Below are 19,690 nucleotides of genomic sequence, written 5' to 3' on the forward strand. Positions count from 1 at the left end.
AACCCCATAGGTTATGCCCTTAATCATCCTAAAGCCATTTATCCACTCTGTCAGAGCCATCCAGTGCCCCTTCCCCTTGTGCTGCCACTCTACAGGAGTGATCAAACTCATCACGGCGTGACTTCCCTGTTCTTCCCATCTTCTTCCTGCTCTAATGTTGTAATCTCTGAGATGAAAGAATAAGAGAAGAAAGCTGTTGCCCATTTCATCTCAGGTCCTACAGTCCTTAGCACGATCACCAGCTGCACTATTAGATGGCTCTTGCAAGCCTGCAGATCTTTTTTGCAAAGTCAAGGTATTGACATTACAGACCTGATAAAGCCAGATGGACATGATGGCACAACGTGAGGCTGCTGTCCTCACAATCTGCCACATTCTCGAACTTGGGTTTCCTTTGACGGACTTTACTGTGACACGGTCCAGATATCATTTCAGTATTTTATTAAGCAGTTTCCTGGATGTTGGCAATGTATAAATGAAAAGGTATACCTTTGCTTTAAGAGCTTTTAAGTAGAGAAATAGAGACCCTTGCTGGAGCGCTTACAACTTTCTATTTTACCTGTCCAAAGGTAAGGTTGCAAAGGGAGTCAGGGTACTTGCTGGGAAACACAGGCCTGAGCCAGTCCTTAAAGCCCATCAAACAAGAAGGGAGGGAAGGCGGCAGAAAGGGAAGCATGTATGGAGACATGGATAAACAAGCTGCTGAGAATCTGTTCATGTGGCCTATCTAAATAGAACCTAACTTTTAGTGATGTAACCTGTCGACCTCCCATTTTGGGCTTCAACCCTGGTGAGCTTATTTTTAGTCCCTTTTGGAGCACAAAAGAGAACTTTATGTAGATGTGTATTTTGAATGTCTCTTCAGTGTTGAAGCAATCCCAGTGTCAACATTTAGGGTCTCAGTTCCCTCAAATTTTGGTTACTTATCAAACAGGGAAACTTCAGTCAACTTTTATTACTAATGAGGCCCCTTAAGTTAAACCTCATTTGAACTGCTATGCTTATGGGCTTGAGACAGGTCAAGGTCAAATGCGTGGGAAGTTTTACTTGTAGAACGAGTTGAAATCCCTGTTCTGCTGTTGGGTGCTTTGGGGCTTTACCTCCATGAAGTCTATTGTCCTCATCTTATAAATGGAGTTAAGAATGCTTTCCAGGGTGCTTTGTGGATTAAATGGGACAATGAGTGGGAAAAGATCTGACACACAGTAGGTGCTCTTCCCAGAAGTAAGTCTTGGCTTGGTTTGCCTCCTCAACCACCTTCAATGCTGAGGATTAGTCTGTGTCTTGGAGATTAGCATTTTGAGAATCTGTTGGAAGCAAACATCCAGATAAATGGTTCCCAACCAGGAGGATTTTGATCTCCAGCAACACTTGGCAGAACTCTCGAGACATTTTGATTGTTGCATCTGGGAGCAGGTGCTGTGGGCATCTAGCAAGTAGAAGCCAGAGACTCTGCAAAACATCGTACGATGCACAGGACACCCTCCACACCCCATAACAAAGAATTATCCAGCCTCGAGTGTCAGTGGGCCAAAGTAGACTAAGCAAATGAGTTCCACTCTCCTTGCGTATCTCATTGATGGCTTTTGACACTTGTCATAAGTAGAATTTCCTTTTCCTTGTTACCCCTCATTCCTGAGAAAGCATTCTCACTCTATTGTCAGGGTCCCATCCTTTCAGGGAACCGCATCAGTTTTGGAGTGAGCTACACCACTCCCCATAGGATCTCATGTAGGTTCCTTACCTTTCTTTCTTTCTTTAAATTTAATTTTATTTTTTCAGTGTTCCAAGATTCATTGTTAATACACCACACCCAGTGCTCCATGCAATACATGCCCCCCTTAATACCCACCACCAGCCTCACCTACCTCCCCACTCCCCACCCCTCCAAAACCTTTAGCTTATTTCTCCAAGTCCACAGTCTCTCGTGGTTCATCTTCCCCTCCAATTTCACCCAATTCACTTTTCCTTTCCTTCTCCTAATGTTCTCCATGTTATTCCTTATGCTCTGCAAGTAAGTGAAACCATGTGATAATTCACTCTCTGCTTGACTTACTTTCTAAAAGTGGCAACGTTATTTTCTATTTGCTTACGTTCTAGAGTACTTAATCAGGACAACATGGGAGAAAGGGTGTCACATCATCCCCAGTTTACCAGTTAAGAAACTGAAACTTAAAAAGGTGAATCGTCACAAACCAATAACCAGGTAGCCAATAACTGGTTAATCCAACCCTGACTTTCAAGTCTCATGGTCCTCATGGTCATTGCTACAGGTTTTAACACATAATTGCTTTAAGGCTCTTTAATGTTTGCTGATCTTACATCACAGGTAATTTTTCATCTCCCTGAAGGCAGGAGTACTCTTTCCATGTCTTCTGTTGAATGTATTTGGACCGGGGAGAGCACTCCCTTGTTAATTTTTCTACTAAAAAAAAAAAAAAAAAAAAAATCCCCAATGCTAATAAAGTTAAGCATTTAAAAGTTTAAGAAAAAACAAATCCCTAAGCATCAGGAAGAGGGAGTCAAAGTAGCTTTAAAACTTTTCTTTAAACATTACTTTGGCTAAATGAGTCACTAGTTCAAATTAATTCACATGGAGAAGCCAGCATGCCTAGTGCCTGTCTTCAACATAGGAACACGGCATACCTGGTTGTTATGGCCATGAGAAGAATATCAAGGGCTGGGAGGACACTTGTCGATAGACATCACACATGCTTCTTGGCAGTTAATTTTTAAAAAGATGCCTAATGCACAGTGGGTTGCTCACCTAGTGACACTCAATTAACAGAGAATCCCAAAACAATGCATACAAATGCTAATAAATAAAGGCAAACATACCGAGAGGTTGAGTCTACCTATCAAAAACAGAAAAGACCTTGAAGGCTGTTTATGATATCATAAATCTTCAGCTCTAGTCTCTGTTATGTTGGTACTACATTTCTTTGCTTGAAAAATCTGCTCTAAGGTACAAGGGAAGTAATTACTGAGTCTTCCCAGGGACTAAAACAGAATCCCCCAACAGAATGTTTTAGGGGTTTCTTAAATTAATTTTTGAAGGGGATTTGGTAACTCTATGTACTACCAACAACATAAGAGGAGTTAACCTTTAATTTACTGTTTGGAAGATGTGTATTCCTTCTTGAAGGGCCAAAGAATCATGCAAGGCCACATCTGCACTCTGTTTTGAAAAGCATTGTTTCAGATGGGAAATAACATTATTCTAGTTTCTTCCCATTAACGTCATCAGCCTCTGAATATATGCATCCAAAAAACTAGATCTGAGGAGGGGGTTGGGAGGAGGGGGTGATGGGGATGATGGGCATTAAGGAGGGCGCGTGATACAGTGAGCACTGGGTGTTACATACAACTGATGAATCACTGAACTCTAACTCTGGAACTAATAATACACTATATGTTCATTAATTGAATAAAATTTAATTTAGTTAACATTTAAATTAGGTTAATTTTTTTTTTTAATTGGTTGTCTAAAACAGTCCTTTTATCCCAGACTGGTTAAAAACAACAACAAAACAAAGCAACCAATGCCTCCCATTCCCATCAGTATGGTAAATTACTTACAGTAACAATAGTGTAAATAAATGCCGATGAGTCCTTGTCTTAGCTTTCCGTTAATGGCTAATCATTCTTAATGTAACCAAGTGAGTGACCAGGCTTGGCAGTGGGCTGTGCTGTCAGGTAGAAGCGAGAAGAGATTTATTGGTCTTGGAAGGTTTTGCACCGGTTCTTGCCAGCAAATGAGGCAACAGGTTGGCTAACCTCAGAGTCCTTGTTAGCTCTGGTATTGGTGATTCCGAGTCACCTTTAGGAAATCTAGCACTGGGGTAGGGGGTTACTTAAGAAGATGGATTTGCAAGGCACACCCAAGTTATAAAAAACAGAGGGCCAGTTCACTAGTCGTCAACTCCCCTTGGTCTGGGTTAGCTGTTAATTTGGAATAGTCTGTAGAGAATGGAATCCCCAAACTTGGAGTCTGTTCCTAAAGTCTGATGAAACCCTGAAGGCGAGTTTCCTGAATCACTTTCCATTGCAAGTGGGAGGGACATGGGGGAGGTAGGGTTAAAAGTCAGATGTTGCAAGTGGCAACTTGTGAGCCAACTAGGACCCATATGCGTGAATTGTCTGGCTCTCATAGTATGGAAAAAAAAAAAAAAACAGGCAAATTTTAAATTGGGAGGCTTCATAAAACTTCTGGATTTTCAATTGTTCATAGAAGTAGCAACACTCAGCCTATATTCTGGCCTAGCAAAAACAAGTGGGAATTGCTCATTTTAGAAAATTTAAAAACCAAACTGTCCAACCTACCCTGTTGTCCCTTAAAGTGATTGTCTTCACACATTTGACAACATTTGAGTTTGTGACCTCCAGTCATAAACTGGATAAGGATTTGCCCCAGGTGCGTCAAATAGAAATACACAGTCAGATTTAAGGTATATTACAAACAATTTGTAAGGAATAAAAATTAAAATACCAATCTTTGCCAATGATTAACTTTTTGAAAGCCAATTATTATAAGATAGGTTTGGATATTCTTATCTATACCATGATGGGCTTTCTTGAAAATAGGAATAAGAGAGACAGTGCAGTGCCTCAACCAAGCATCACACGTGAGCCTGGACCTGTAAGTCATGATTCCCTTGGACTCAAATTGTGTAAATGAGCTCAGCTTGCTAACCTACCCCACCCAATATTGCATTACATAAATGAGAAACCCAGGGGTATCTGACTTAAGGCAAAACTATACTCAGGAAATCCTATATTGTTATCTTCCTTTCTCACTCCCCTTTTTTCTTTTTCTCTCAGCTCTGCTCTCTCTCTGCTAACTTAATTCTCTAGCAAATTCTCTCCATATGTTGGCAAGATAGCCACTGACAGCAAGTCTAGGCTCATATTGTCCCTTGGGACATGATCTAAGAAAGAAAGAGAACTTCTCTCTTAGAAACCATGCAAAGCCTAGCAAATTTTAGCAATTCTAATGAACTCTAGTGAACACCCAGCATTAATTTTACCAATATTTATTTTTTTTTAATTTATTCATTTGAGAGAGAGAGAGCACGATTGTGTGCACCCACATGTGAATGGGGGGAGGGGACAGAGGGAGAGCATCTTCAAACAGGTTCCCCACGGAGTGCGGCGCTCAGTGAAAGACATGATGCAAGACGCAGACTCATGACCCATGAGATCATAAGCTGAGCCAAAACCAAGAGTCGGACGCTAAACTGACTGAGCCACCCAGCCACCCCTAACCAATATGTATTTAGTACACACTTTGAGTTCGGCTCTAGCCAGTGCTTGGAAACATCCCTGCAACCCTGCTGTTGTGGCTCTTACATTGTGGGAGGAGGTGGAAGGGAATCAAAATGAAAAATAAACCTAATCAAGAACATTATATGGGGGGCGCCTGGGTGGCTCAGTGGGTTAAAGCCTCTGTCTTCAGCTCAGGTCATGATCCCAGGGTCCTGGGATTGAGCCCCGCATTGGGCTCTCTGCTCAATAGGGAGCCTGTTTCCTCCACTCTCTCTGCCTGCCTCTCTGCCTACTTGTGATCTCTGTCTGTCAAATAAATAAAATCTTTAAAAAAAAGAAAAAGATCATTATATGGTACTTTCGAAGTAAAAGGTACCGCGGGAAATTTTTTTTTTTTTTTTTAATTATTAAAAGGCCCACTGGGTGAGGAGGACCAGCTCCCAAAAGTCAAGAGAGATTCTTTTACCAGAAATGATCAGGGATACAATATAGGCAAAAATGAGGTATTTATACTATTTATTCTGTAAATGGGACTGTTTTTGTGACGGTGAACATGATCCCTTAGTGTTTCCTATGTGCTACTTTAGGGTAGACAGAGAAAGAAAGAGTAAGACTGGTTCCTCTATAGGGTAGAACATCATGAAAGAGCATGACCCCACCTCAGCTTCACATGTGACAATATCAGCTTTCTTGGAGTTCCCTAAATGCACCTTCCGGTTCTCAGATCCCTGTCTTAGCCTATGCTGTTCCTGTACCTTGCCCTCCTCCCACCTCCTCACCATCTTGGCTGTTTTTGCTGTTGTTGTTCAAGGACCCCAGCTAAGTTAGGCGCCCCTCCTGTGGACTCTCAGAAAACCTTTGCTTGTCCCTCTGGCAGGGAAACCATCTTCTCTTTCTCTTCCCAGCTCCTAGTGGTCTATTCAGTACCTGTACAGACATAGATAATCTGTATGATGGAGAGGATGAATGTGTTTATTGGCTGCTCTCAAGGACCACTCAGTCCCCTGTGATCCTCTACCCAGTGAAGACCAAAGAGTAAAGGCCATCACAGCCTTGTGTCTCATGACGTTATGCCAGTGTTTACACTGCTTGCCTTTAAGTCATCAGAGATGATGACCGTTTTCTGACCCTCAGTGTCTATCTGCTGTATTGGTGCTCCCTACACAAGAATCAGCAGAAATGGGCTTGGGGACACATAAGGTCTATTTGAAAAATTGGGGGGTGGCAGTTCAGGGGGTGGCTAAGAGCAGGGTCTTTATGTATACTGGTATCCCAGCTCTGTAGCTTAGTGGGTGTATGACCTTCAGCTGGGTATAGTCGCTCTTAATCAGGTGTACAGAGTAATAGCTTCAGAGAATTGTGGAAGGTAAGGTTATCCATGTCTAACTCTCCGGTGTTTAACTCAGGGACTGTTCAATAAATGTTTGCAGTCGTGATCATTGCTAGGAGGAGGAGGAATCATTCCCAGCCAGCCAAAGAACTATAGGACCCATATTGCATGATCTTAGCGGTTCCAGTTTGCAAAGGGCATGTGTATGTTTTATGTCAGTGGATGCTCAGTCGCCCTATGAAACAGTGTCATTTTCATTCCCGCTGCAGAGATGAGAAAGCTAAGACTCACGTATGCTTCCCTGGGCATTTATCTAAACCTTTTAGCTTTTGTCGTTCTCCCTCTCTCCCTATTTCTTTGCTCCAGATATCCCAGCTTCGGAATGATGAGGAGATGGGATACGAGGGTCAGGCTGTGGGACACTGGCTGTACGTCCAGCATTCATCATCACTCTGTTGCTCTTGACCGGTCAACAGTGGGATAGAGCCAGGAACTTCTACCTGGTGCGTGACACAGGCCCTTACCTGAGAGCAGGTTTGGAGCTAGCCCAGGGTACAAATGGCCCCCTCTTGTGGGAACTGTAAGTGACTTCTGTTTCTAGCAACAAAGAGCCCCTGTGATCCAGCCTCTTCTCTGGGAAGAAGGCAGAAAAGAGGCAGTCCCCAACCACTTAGAGTGGCACTGAGACTTCCCAGTAGGGTAGGACCTGAAGCCACATCCTTGGCACCCCTGCCAGCTTACCCAGAAATGTCCCCTTGTGCCTTATGGCATATAGTCACTGATCTTGAGAAGCTGTGACAGGGCTTCTGTTACAATTCTCTGCGCAGAAGGTAAGGAACACCTGAACTGAAGACCAGAGCCCAGATTGGGCATGAAGGTCAGAAACACATGTCTAGACCTAAGTCTTCCCCCTGCCCTTTTCCTGTGTGGCTTTGGTGCACTCCCCCTCTCTGAACCTCACTTATCTACATGGAACACGACAAATCCTGTGCCAGAATCTGAAATCTCAAGAGATTTCTTCCAGCTTAGAGTCATCTGCGTGATGGCCACCCAGAGGTGGGAATGGTAAATGCTTACCTTATAAGGCAGACGGGTCTTCGAAGGTGTGGTCTTCCCAGGAAGATGTTACCCAGGATTATTTCAGTAGGCCCTACATCACATCACAAGTGTGCTTCTGAGAGAGAGGCAGAGAGGACACACACAGAAGAGAGGAAGGAGGTGAGATGAGGATACCCAGAGCAGAGTGACAGGGCCGCCAGCAAGGGAGCGCAGGCAGCCAGCAGAAGTGACAAGTTGTAAGCACCGACTCTCCCCTTCGGCTTCCAGGGGGAGGGCGGCCCTGCCACACCTGAATTTCACCCAGGGAAACTGCTGTTGGACTTCTGGCTTCCAGAAGAACATGGAATTCATTTCTGTTGTTTCAAGTCCCCGTGTTTGCCATTTGTGGCCGCAGCTGTAGGAAGCAAAAGCACTGCCCTCTGTGTCCTGGGCCCCTCGTCCGTCCTTGCTGCCCATCTGCCCATCGAGCCTTGCCATCTCACTTGGTGCCTGTTCAAAAGAATAACAAGACACTTGTCTTTCTTTAAACCTGCAGGGAGGCAAAGTACTCATTTAGCGTCAAGTTCTCTGTTCCTTTCAACTTGGCATCTGCGGTCGCCCCCAACACAATACGGCCCCCGCCCTTGGATATTTTCAGTTTCTCCTCATCCTGGGAGTCGGATTCCAGCCAAGTCTCTTACATCAGGAAAGATAGTCAGTTAATGACCCTGAGATCATCAGTATGTGAGTAAAGAAGAGAACATTCATTTAGTAGCACTAAGTGTATTCATTCAATGAATATTTGAGCATTACATGCAGGCATGGGGACAGTGACAGTAGGGAAGCTGACAGGACAGATACTGATCCTTATGGAGCAGGCATTGTGGTGGACCACAGTTGATAAAACCTTTATGTCTACACTCAAGTTTAAATTGCAGCAAAGTATTAATTTTCCAGGCCCGTTAGCAGAGCGTCAGACCCGTGTTTCTGCTGGGCGAACTCTCTCATTGCCTTTTCCCTGGCTCGAGCTTCTGCAGAGGGTCCTGGGAAAGCATTTTTAGTATGAGGACCACTGTTGCGGGTGAAGCGGTACAAAGCTTGGGTCATGATTGGTCCCTTGTATTTCTCTAAATTCCACCAGGATGTGCCCCTGTGCTTCCCTTACCCCAGTCAGCTCAGAGCTTTGGCATATGAGAAGAATGTTGAAGAGCTAAAAGCACTATGGGGAAGAAGGAAGAATATTTGAATCCTCCCCTGTTTAGTTCTGTTCTTTCCATTACTTCTCTATATCCCAAGTGACCTCAAGAGAAAAAATAGCACTCACCCTACCGTGATCTCCTGCACAACCAACACTCCTCACTTGGAATTGGGGACCCAGCTTCCTGCACCGAAATAGTGCCCCCAGCCCTTGGAGACTCCAGTTGAAAAACTCATCATCTCTGAGGTCTGTCTTTTCTCACACCCCACTTTGAGGTACTGCAATTCAGAATTCTACTGTTTCTGACAATTTCTTCCCCTCTACCCACATCCAAGCCACCAGTACCTCCTGCTTTGACTACTGGGACAGTGTGTAGACTCTGCCCACTGCTCCTTACCTTCCCACCTTACACCCCCAGTCTGTTCACATGGGGACCCGAGGGATTCTTTTAATACATAAGATCACGGCCACATCATCCTTTGCTTAAAATTTCCCATGTTCAGAATAAAATCCAGAGTTCTCACCAAGATCTAGCAGGCCCTTTGAGATCTGCCTTCTCTCAGAACTCCTTTCTTTCTTTCTTTTTTTTTTAAGATTTTATTTATTTATTTGACAGACAGAGATCACAGGTAGGCAGAGAGAGTGAGGGAAGCAGGTTTCCCACTGAGCAGACAGCCCGATGTGGGACTTGATCCCAGGACCCTGAGATCATGACCTGAGCCGAAAGCAGAGGCTTTAACCCACTGAGCCACCCAGGTGCCCTAGACCTCCTTTCTTATCATTCTCTTGGCTGCTTGGCCCTTGTGACACTAGCCTTCCTGCCCTTCTGCTCATTGCTTTGACGTTTCTCTGTGTTCCGGTATGGAGGGAGGCCTTGCCCCATCACCCCACCTACAAAGTGCCATCCTTCCGGTAGGGGTCCCTATCTGCCCCCGCATAGCAGTTCTTTTGTAAATCGTCCGTCTCGGGCACTAAATGGTAAGCTCCACTGAGACGGAGAAGACGACTCCTCTCCACAGCCTCAGTACCCAGAATGGTGTCGTGTACACAGTGGCGCTCAAAAAATGCTTACCAAAGGAAAGAAGTCAAAGGTAAGCCAGTGATCAATGGGGAGGACTTTAAGCTTCTTCCAGCTCTCAGAATCTATGAGTCTGTGAAGGCTGAGCCGCCTGGGTTCACAAAATACCATTCATAACCAGGTGGGAGGATCAGGAAATTTAGTTGGTGCTCTGCTTCTGAGACTGAATTGATTTTTCTCTTCTTGATTCCTCCCTGTGAGGACCACTGAGGGCAGAGGAAGGTGCCCAAGACCTTCTCTGGAGAAAAGGCAAGGAATGCAAAAGGCATCAAGGCGTGCCTCCCGTCTCTGTCTGCAGCAGCGGTCTCCCTCTTTGTCCACGTGGTTGCTGGACATTTAAAAAAGTCTTTGCTTTATCCAGTGGTCTTGGTCTGACAACCTCTTACTCCTGAAGTCCTAGGTTAAATGCTCTTTACTCAGTGACAGTTTCATGGTTCCCAGACTGGGTTAGGTCACGCAGTTCTGCGATCTCATATTTGCCCTTTCTTAGCGCTCATCCCATGCCTGTCAGCTTTTACCATTAGCTGCCTGCCTTGCCATTCTGAAGGCACCAAGGTTGACCCTGTTCTCATTATACTCAAGGTGAATGACAAAGTGACAGGGACACAGTAGGTGCCCAATAAGTATTTGTTGAATAAACAACTGGATTTTTATGCTAAGCAACCAAAGTGACAACATAAATTACAAAAAAAAAAAAAATGTGATTGATGATTGACTACTTATCACTTCCCTGACCCCAGCATCAAAAGCACCACACTTTTTTGGACACTGTTTTGCGGTCAGCAGTAGGTGGTAGGAACAAGAGGTCAATGGGACATTTGCTGCTGGAAATGATCTGATTATTGGACAGATTTTTCAGAGCCATGGACCTGGGTGGCTCTGTAGAAACCATCCAAGGAAGACAGTGAATCAGATTTTGTTCAGACCATCCTCAGTGTGCAGATTGTGATCTTTTCTAGAAGTTGTTTTATCAGGAAGTTATTCTATACAATTTTCTCATAATCTCTCTTCTTGTAGTCTGAGCCCTTTATTTTCCTCCCACGGAAGATAAAGCCCAACTAAAGTTATAGGAGGAGGAATTTGGGAAGGCTCTCATGATCTGAATATTTTTCAACTTCTCAATTTTCCTTTCTACAAAATGGAAATAATATCTATTTTCTCGGGACTTGGATAACAGCAGTTTGAGCAGCTGAGTATTTAGCATGTGAAATGTTGATGGGCACAATTGTCTGCATCACATAGTCTAAAATGTGCAGATTTTTACAACTAATAGAATTTCCCAACTTGCATTTTCAGAGCTAAAGCTATTGACCCACCCAAGTGGGGGATAACGTTCTAATAGGGCTTATTGGTTCCACACATCAACCAGTCAGCTGCATTACTGGAAAGGCTGAGGCTAGAGGTTCTCAGGGGAGCCACCAAACAGAGAAGCTGAGCCATGCCCTCTGAACAGAATCCTCATCCTGACTTCCTAGCGCTGGGCTCTGGAGACAGACCAGCCGACTTACCATGACCCAGCTCCCGTGTGTCCTCCCGGGGCCTCAGCGGCACCAGCTCCCAAGTGTCACAGCTTATGAAACCACAGCTCAAGTCATGGGGAACAGATAGGAGGATGGGTGATCTATATTTTGGTGTTGAGAGGGATTTAGATCATCTGAACTTCAGGAAGTTTTTTATGCAGTAGTTTTAAGTCGAGAGCATATATAAAGAGCTGGATGTCTTATTTGGAAGCAAATTACCCACATAAAGGATACCGGATCCCGTTCTGTATTTCCCGAATGAAACTTTAGGACCAAGGTCAGATGGTAAGGTGAGCCTTTGAAGGCAGGACTTTGAAGGCAGGGCTGTCCTAACCTGGAACTCGGGCTCACCACCCCTCAGCTCTCTACCTTTGAGTATGCCGCTGCCCAGAAGTTAGGAAAGGGAATCTAAAGCCATTGGTTGTTTTGTTTTGTTTTTAAATGTATTAAATTTCGATCAAAAGGTCAATTACTGCTGTAACAAATGACCACATGCTTAGTGGCATAAAACCACACAAATTTACTCTGTTATAGTTGTAGAGATCAGAAGTCCAAAATGGGTCTTATGGAAAATCAAAGTGTTGGTAGAGATGCTTCCTGATGGGAGAGTAGGAGAGAGAATCCATGTCCTTGTCTTTTCCGGCTTCTAGAATCCTGAATTCCTTGGCCTGTGGCCACCTCACTCTGACCTCTGCTTCCATTGTCCCTTCTCTCTCTGGCTCTCCTGTCTCTTCCCCTTATAGATGCCTGTGTGATTAGATTAGACCCACCTGGATAATGCCAGATACTCTCCCATCATAAGACCCTTCACATAGTCACACCTGCAAAGTCCCTTTTGTCATGTAAGGTGACACATTTACAGGTCTCAGAGATGAAGACCTAGGCATCTTTGGAGGGGAAGGTATCATTCCATCTATCCCAGGAGACAATTGGAACTCCTTGGAGTCTGTATGTTCTTTGCTTCTTTTCTGAAGACCACCACGGTCTTCCCGGTGGTGTCAGCTATGGCCACCTAGGATTCCTTTCCCCTACCTCTCCATCCTCTGTCAGGTGTAGCTTTTACTGACGCTTCAGACTGCCATGGCTCACTGCACTCACGACCTTGCCAGGCCCCGGTCCAGAGCCAAGTCTGTATTGGTGTAGTTCTTATCAGTGCTGCCTGCCAAATATTTCTCTCCCCTCCCACCGCCTTCTTGGCAGGTGATGGATGCACAATTCTTACATGTACGCTTATGTGTAGGCGGGAAGGTTCATGTGATTAGCTCTGACCAGTATTTGTCAATGACCTCTAGGCTATGATGCCGTGAGACCTTTTAACACCTTCTCTTTTCCTGTCAGTACAATAATCAGCCATGTTCAAGGTGGGTGGACTTGCATTTGATGTGTACAGGACACAGGAAATAAACCTTATTGTAGCCACCCCCATAGTTGGGGATCATTTGTTACTGCAACATGTTACCTAACTTATCCCAACTGGTGCATTTTGCGAGGTTACCAGGGGGTAAAAAAGAAGAGCAAACAGCGCAGATCACTCCTATCTGATTCTTTCTGTTTGCCTTTCTCTGTTCTCAGGCCACATACACTTCCCTATATCTCTGGTGAAAATGTCCATTAACCCCTGTCTCCTCCCTGTCTCTTGGGGATTCTGAGGAAGCAGAGAATTTAGTTTCTGAAGTGTATGTGATAATATACCCAAGACATTGATCACACATAGTTGACTCTACATCAGCTGAAATGAGAAGGGTCTGCAAGTACGATGATGGGGGGCTGAGGGGAGAGAACGGGGTGCTACAGCATTGAACCGCAATCATACTCTTTATTTCTTGTGCTAAGCCCTCACGGTGGAAGTCTGCTTCTGTCAGGGCAAGCACAGAGTGGGAGAGAATTTGGGAATTTGATGGAAACTAGTAGGAAGGGAGTCATGCAGACATCCTGGGGAACAGGAAGCCATGCCAGGCACTCATTCCTGGAGGCTCCTTGTTTTGCAATCTTTGGATGCCCCCGCTCACCCTGCTCCCCTCACTCCCAGTGCTTCTGCAGCCCTGGCCTGAGGCCAGAGATTGCAATCACGGTTTAGTTCCCACCGTCTGGAAATGGAAGTCTAGCTCAGCACTAGGGGGGCACCAGGCAAATGCCTGCAAGTGATCATGGGAACTTTACATGCATGTTTCATGAAACGTTATTGTAACCTGGGTTAGACATTGGTCAGTTTCTCTATAACCATAGCGACCACATCCCGGTCTTCTCTGGGCTGTCCAGGCATGAGTTCCTACAGGCCAGCCTCAGGACCCGTCGCCTGCCAAAGTGCGTTGTTCCTATGGCAACCTGCAATCTGGGTCCGAAATACCCAGGTTAAAATTCTGCTATTCTATTTGACTCTGTGTGTTTTCAGGGGAGGATGGCCAAAATTAGATAAAAAGAGGGGTTCTTTTCTAAATTTGTGCATTTTCTTTATCCAGATGATCAATTCTTGTCCGTAAGAATAATTGAGGACCTTCTCTCCTAAAGTGTCTGTTTAGAAGGAAACTACTGTTCCGGCAGGATTAGTCGAAAAACGAAGATGGAAATCCTTTCCAGCCATTGTTCATTTGCTTTTTCTTTTATTTCTGAAACCCTGCAGGGCGAGCCCTGCTGAGACTGACTGACAAAAAGCTTGAGCGGATGGGGATTGCCCAGGAGAACCTCCGGCAGCATATCCTACAACAGGTGCTCCAGCTGAAGGTGCGCGAAGAAGTCAGAAACCTACAGTTACTCACACAAGGTATCCTGCGGCTGCCTAGTGGGTGGATAGAAGGGGAGGATGGGAAGAAAGAAACTCTTGCCATCAGGACAAAGGGGAGCCAGGGAGAGACTATTACTGTGTCTTTGCAGAATTTCTTTTATTAAAAAAAAAAAAAAAGGTACACAGATTTAAAGGCTACTTCCCTCCTAAAACTCTTTTTTATAGGCCACTGGGGGAAGGATGCACAACCAAGTAATGGATGAGCAAATGGAATTATCTGATGACCTAATTTCAAGGACATCCCATAGAGTTATATAGGTTGTGCATTGCACAATGCCAGAGATAGGGATGTATTTGCACCCCTAGAGTTGTACGGTGTGGCCCAAGCTCCCTTAGTCTGACCACCAATTCTGAGGGAGGCCTTGGAATTTGTGTGACTCCATAGTTCATACGATCATGATACAAGTGGGGTTTTTGTTGTGTTTCATTTTACTTTGCTTTTCACTGACTATTGGGAGAAAAACAATTTAAAGGTATGGGTCTGTATATATATGCATGTGAACACATACACTCTTGAGAGATTTTTGAGAACCCTATTTAGCATCCTGAAAATAGAATCCTTCCTTAAAAATAGATTGTAAAGAATTTAAGCCCAGAATATTATGACTGTATAATTCTAAACAAGGATCATAATTAATTCGATATGTGGGGAGTGCTTCAGAGACCTATGACAGGAAGTGGCCGAAAAAAGCTGGAATTTGCAGAAAACTTTAAGTTGCAATGTATGTAACTCATGTGTCTACATAAGCTTTGGTTGCTACCAACCTCCACTGGCTATAACCCTTTATTTATTTTATTTTCATGTCCATTACACACCATTTTAAGTGAAAGGAGGATAAAATATGTATTTTTGAGAGCCAACGGTATTTTTCAACCTGTAGAATAGTCTGCATGCACACTGATGTTGGAGAAATCTGGGTCAGCCAAGTTTCATGTTATTGCATTTAGATTATAACCCAGTAATAGGCCATTTGCCTAGAGAAAGTGATGTACTGCCTAAAGATGACTGCTCTAGAAGGATGAATGCAGACTTGGAGTGATAGGAAAATAGTGTGTTTATTTGATATGCATTATTTGTGTTTGTCTCCAGAGGCTTCCAGTGGTAAATTTATAGGTACAAGTACTCTGAGTGATTTAAATTTGAATCTGACATACTGGTATACTTTTTAGTTTCTTTGAAGAAGTAAATAGAGATTCAAAGAGTTATTATAAGAAAGTCTATCCTAGTGCTGTTTACAAAACTGAAAAATTATGAACAGCAATATGGAAAGAAACAAATAATTCTTAAATTCATAAGCTACAATATAATGCAGTCATTAAAATTAAATCTTCCAGGAATACATGACAACATGGGGAAGTACTAGAAATAAAATAGAAGAAATAAAAAAATAAAAAAGAAGTGGGGGTGGGTGGGAAAGACCATGTAAAAATTTTTATACTGTAGTATGAACCAAATTTCTTAAAAAGAACATATTTTTATATGTACACAGAAAAAGGGATGCCAGTGATTGTGCCAATGTTTTGATAATGGTTCTCTCCAGGTGGTGGGATTGTGGGTGATTTTAGTTGTTTTCTTTGTATTTTTTATATTTTCCAAATTTTCTCATTTGAATCTGTATTATGGTTATAATCAGAAAATAATGCACATGTTTTAAGCTTCAGTCACATGCATCATTCTGCCAGGTTCTGGTTAGTGTCTTGAGGTTTTCTCTGCTCTTTTGTTTTCCTCCTGTGATGATATATAGAAAATGAGACCTAAACTCATCTCGTGTGCCTTAGACTCTTTTTTTTCCCTCTGCTACTGTCAGCCTGCAGTGTGTTTGCTTTGCAAAATCATTTTCTACAGCTTTCATTGCCCTAGATGCATAATATATAAGGTTTTTCCTGAGATAGTACTCAAGTCTATTAAGCTAAATATATGTTTGTGTTCTGGGAAGGTAATGCTAAGTTCAGCCTTTTCAATTCGGTTGTTGTCACTTTCTTTAGCTTGGAAAAGCTGTGCATTTTGCATTCTTCCATTCCACTCCCTTTAGAAGAGATCGCGTTCACTAGCTCTTCGATATTCTGTCTGTACTCATATTACCTTTTTTATTGCTTGTCCTTTACATGTTAATGTTCAAACTCATTTCATGCCAGGCAGACTTCAGAAAATCTATAGCCTTATTGAAGCGATGGTTTCTTTTTCTTTTTTTTTTTTTAAGTGAAACAAAAAAATTGACAAGTTGTTTTTATGACTGATAATAGAAGTTCTAAAGACAGCTGGGGTAGGCTTAAAATATTTTGGGTCTGGGTTTGCTATAATAAAAAAAAGGAATGCTGTTCCACCCAAGTAAGTGACTGGCCTAACAGATATATCATATGGGAATTATACCGTGGAGGTGATATGTGATTCAGTATTGATATTTGATTCCTCAACTCTGCAGATATTAGTCAGTAGAAATAATGTGCTGAATAAGTCCAAACAAAGATTTTAGAATGCTACTTAGCTTCTGGAAATCCCTGAACATGCTTCTAAAGGAAATAATAGCTAAGCCTACTTCTCCAACTTCCTGATGTCTGTTTTAAAACTGGTCTCTTAGTTCTGTACCAGTCATGTTCACACTGTTGGCCAGGAGCCCCATGACAGTAATAGGACTAAGATGGTTCCAAGAGGACTGGGGAAGTTCCTGCTGACTACTGTGGGTCATCTGAACACAGGGAACACGGAGTTTCTACCCTGATTTTTCTTACTCTCCTCCTTCCGGGTGCTTACCCAGAGACAAAAAAACTATGAGGTACTTTAAAAATGTGCATGTGGACTCAGTAAATACATTGGTTTATAGGCACTAACAATGAATCATGACAAAAAAAAATCTTAAAACAGCTCATTATCTAAAGCCAGAACTATCCTTCAGCTAAAATGCTGGCCTCTGATTTCCCTTCTCTTATTCACAAGTAACTACCTACATTTGCAAGAAACATAAGCCACGCCTGGCCCTGCTCTGAATGTTGTTCCTTTGGAGATCATTGAGGTTGTTTCTTCCTCTGTATAGCCTTGTGGTCTTCTGTGTCTTGTCCAGGAGGTGCCAGGATGTCAGTTTGGTGGGTTTGCTGGTTTGCGCGTTCCTGCAAGACAACTTGCCCCCATCTCCAGTTGTCTTGGGGAGAGCGGTACGGAGCTGGAATCCTCATCATTCTCTCCCGCTTGATTCATGAGAGATGGGAGAAAGGTTCCTTATGTAACACACAGCAGGGGTGCAAAATACCAAGTTAATTCATAACCGAGCATATGAGGGCATCTTTACCTTTTTTCTACAATATTTCCTACAATATTTGTAGGAAGAAAAAGACCCCGAGGATACCAAAAGCTGACTGTATCTTATGTGGCTAATGCATTTTAAATGTTATTGTATATACATCACTGCACATTGTGACAATTGTCACATCAAGTCCCGATAGTTACCCTACCGTGATCAGTGCTGTTGTCAGCCCCAGCGTACATCTGGGGACCCGGGATGAAGAACCGAAGTAAGAGACCCAGAGTCTCTACTAGACAGCTAGTAAAGAGCACAGCACAGGTCCGTCTGACTCCACCGAAAGCTTCTGTCCATTACGTTTTAGCACCTCGGATCCATCCGATGGGGCTAGTAATTCCTATTTCATGGTGGTGCACTGATAGTTAAATGGAATTTTATGTGGAAACCATATAGCATAGTTTATGGCATGATCTATGAAAAGGAGTTGGCAGATTTTTTTTTTTTTTTCCTGGAAAGGTCCACATGGATGTATTTTAATCTTTAAGGGCCAGGCAGTATCTGTGACAAGTACAACATCACGTAAAAGCATCCACAGATAATCTTCAATGAATTGAAAAGAGCAGTACACCAATGAGACTTAATTTACAAGCATCGTTGGTAGGTCCTGGTTTGTGGACTCCTGCATTATAAGGGCAAAAATGCAAACTTTTACCATCGTTATCAAGATTCTATTTTTATTCTTAGTATCTTCCCTTTTGAGTTGTAAATGCTTCCCTCATCTCAGGAACATGATATATATATATGATACATATACATGTCACACTCCTGGGGTGTCCTTTTCAATGTCTTCCTTGGCTATAAGGACGTGGATAGTGTGAATGTACTCACAACTGTGAGGGTGGGGTTTCTTTGGGTAGTAGAAACCAGTATCCAAACTGGAGGATAAAGCAGATGAAGGCAGTAAACGGCACCAAATGCCTTTTTAATGAGTGCCTACAAAGTGGGGAAAAAAGAAGAAGAAGAAGACCATGATTGTTTACCAGGGCCTCTTAGAGCTCATTAAACATTAATGTTTCCCGAAGGACTTCTTCCACATTGTCCAAATATATGTGGCAATTTTTAGTTAAGAATTGCATGACCAAAGGACTTTCCTAGAGCTTCATCCTTTGGAAAGACACAAATTAGAAACACTACTTTCTAATCCAAGAAGACTTTCCAGAACCATGTGTCCAGATTGGGTATTTTAGTCCCGTCACCCCCACAGTGATACTTCAGCAACCGAAGTAGGCCATCTGATCTGAAATAGGCCATCTGGTCCACCACATTGCTTAAAGAAGGAAGTCTTTGTAGCACATAGCAATAGACTCTTTGAGAACATTTTTCCGATCTCATTTTATAGTTTTGGGCTCCAAGACCCAGAGAGGATTAGAGAATAGTTCATGGTTACACAGCTGGTTAGTAGCATAACTGAAACTAGATCCCTGTTCTCCTAATTCCCAAACCAGTGTTCTTTCTTCCTTATTGTTTTCAATTAAGGTTTAATTTATATACGGTAAATGCACCATTTTTAGTGTACAGCTCTACAGCTTTGGACAAAGGCATATAGTTGTGTAACCACCACCACAGTTAAGATATTAAATAAAAGTTCTGTAATTCCAAAAACTACTCTTCCTGGTTCCCCTTGGTTGTCAACCCTTTTCATTACCCCAGCCTCTGGCAACCACTGCTGTGTTTTCTGTCCCTTTAGTTTTGTCTTTTCCAGAACATCGTAAGTGGAATCAGAAAGTCTGACTTCTTTTACTTATTCTGATTCACAGAGACTTACCAGAATTGTGGTGTATATCACTAGTTCATTCATTTTAATTTCCTACTATTCCACTGAATAGATATCCCACAGTTGGATATACCACATTCTCCAGGTGAGGGACATCTGGGTTGTTTCCAGTTCTGTAAATACTAATAAAACTGTTATAAGCATTCATGTACTCGCTTTCCTATAAACATGAGTTTTCACTTCATTGGCTGAGTATCTAGAAATTGCTAGGCTGTATCATAATTATATGATTATTTTCTTAAGAAACTGGCAGGCCAGTATTCTTAAGATAATAAAAGAAGAAGAACAGTGTTAGAGGCTGGTTTTCATACATACAAAAATATTGTAAGTGTTCTAAAAATCGTTCCATCTTTGTAGAAGTCTTACCTAGCACTTCCTTGAGCTACCACCATCTTAAGAGGCCCCTGTT

General features: G+C 42.9%; 1 protein-coding gene across 1 annotated transcript in view; it reads left to right on the top strand.

The window, feature by feature from the left end:
- Positions 1-19,690, top strand: part of SAMD12 (sterile alpha motif domain containing 12) — a 378,413-nt gene that overhangs the window by 203,313 nt on the left and 155,410 nt on the right. Inside the window, exon 4 of the mRNA XM_032858433.1 lies at positions 14,050-14,190. Coding sequence (XP_032714324.1) covers positions 14,050-14,190 — 141 coding nt within the window. The remainder of the gene's footprint in view (positions 1-14,049; positions 14,191-19,690) is intronic.

The sequence above is a fragment of the Lontra canadensis genome, unplaced genomic scaffold (genome assembly GCF_010015895.1).
Source record: "Lontra canadensis isolate GAN:19392208 unplaced genomic scaffold, GSC_riverotter_1.0 scaffold15, whole genome shotgun sequence".
In the NCBI taxonomy this organism is placed as follows: domain Eukaryota; kingdom Metazoa; phylum Chordata; class Mammalia; order Carnivora; family Mustelidae; genus Lontra; species Lontra canadensis.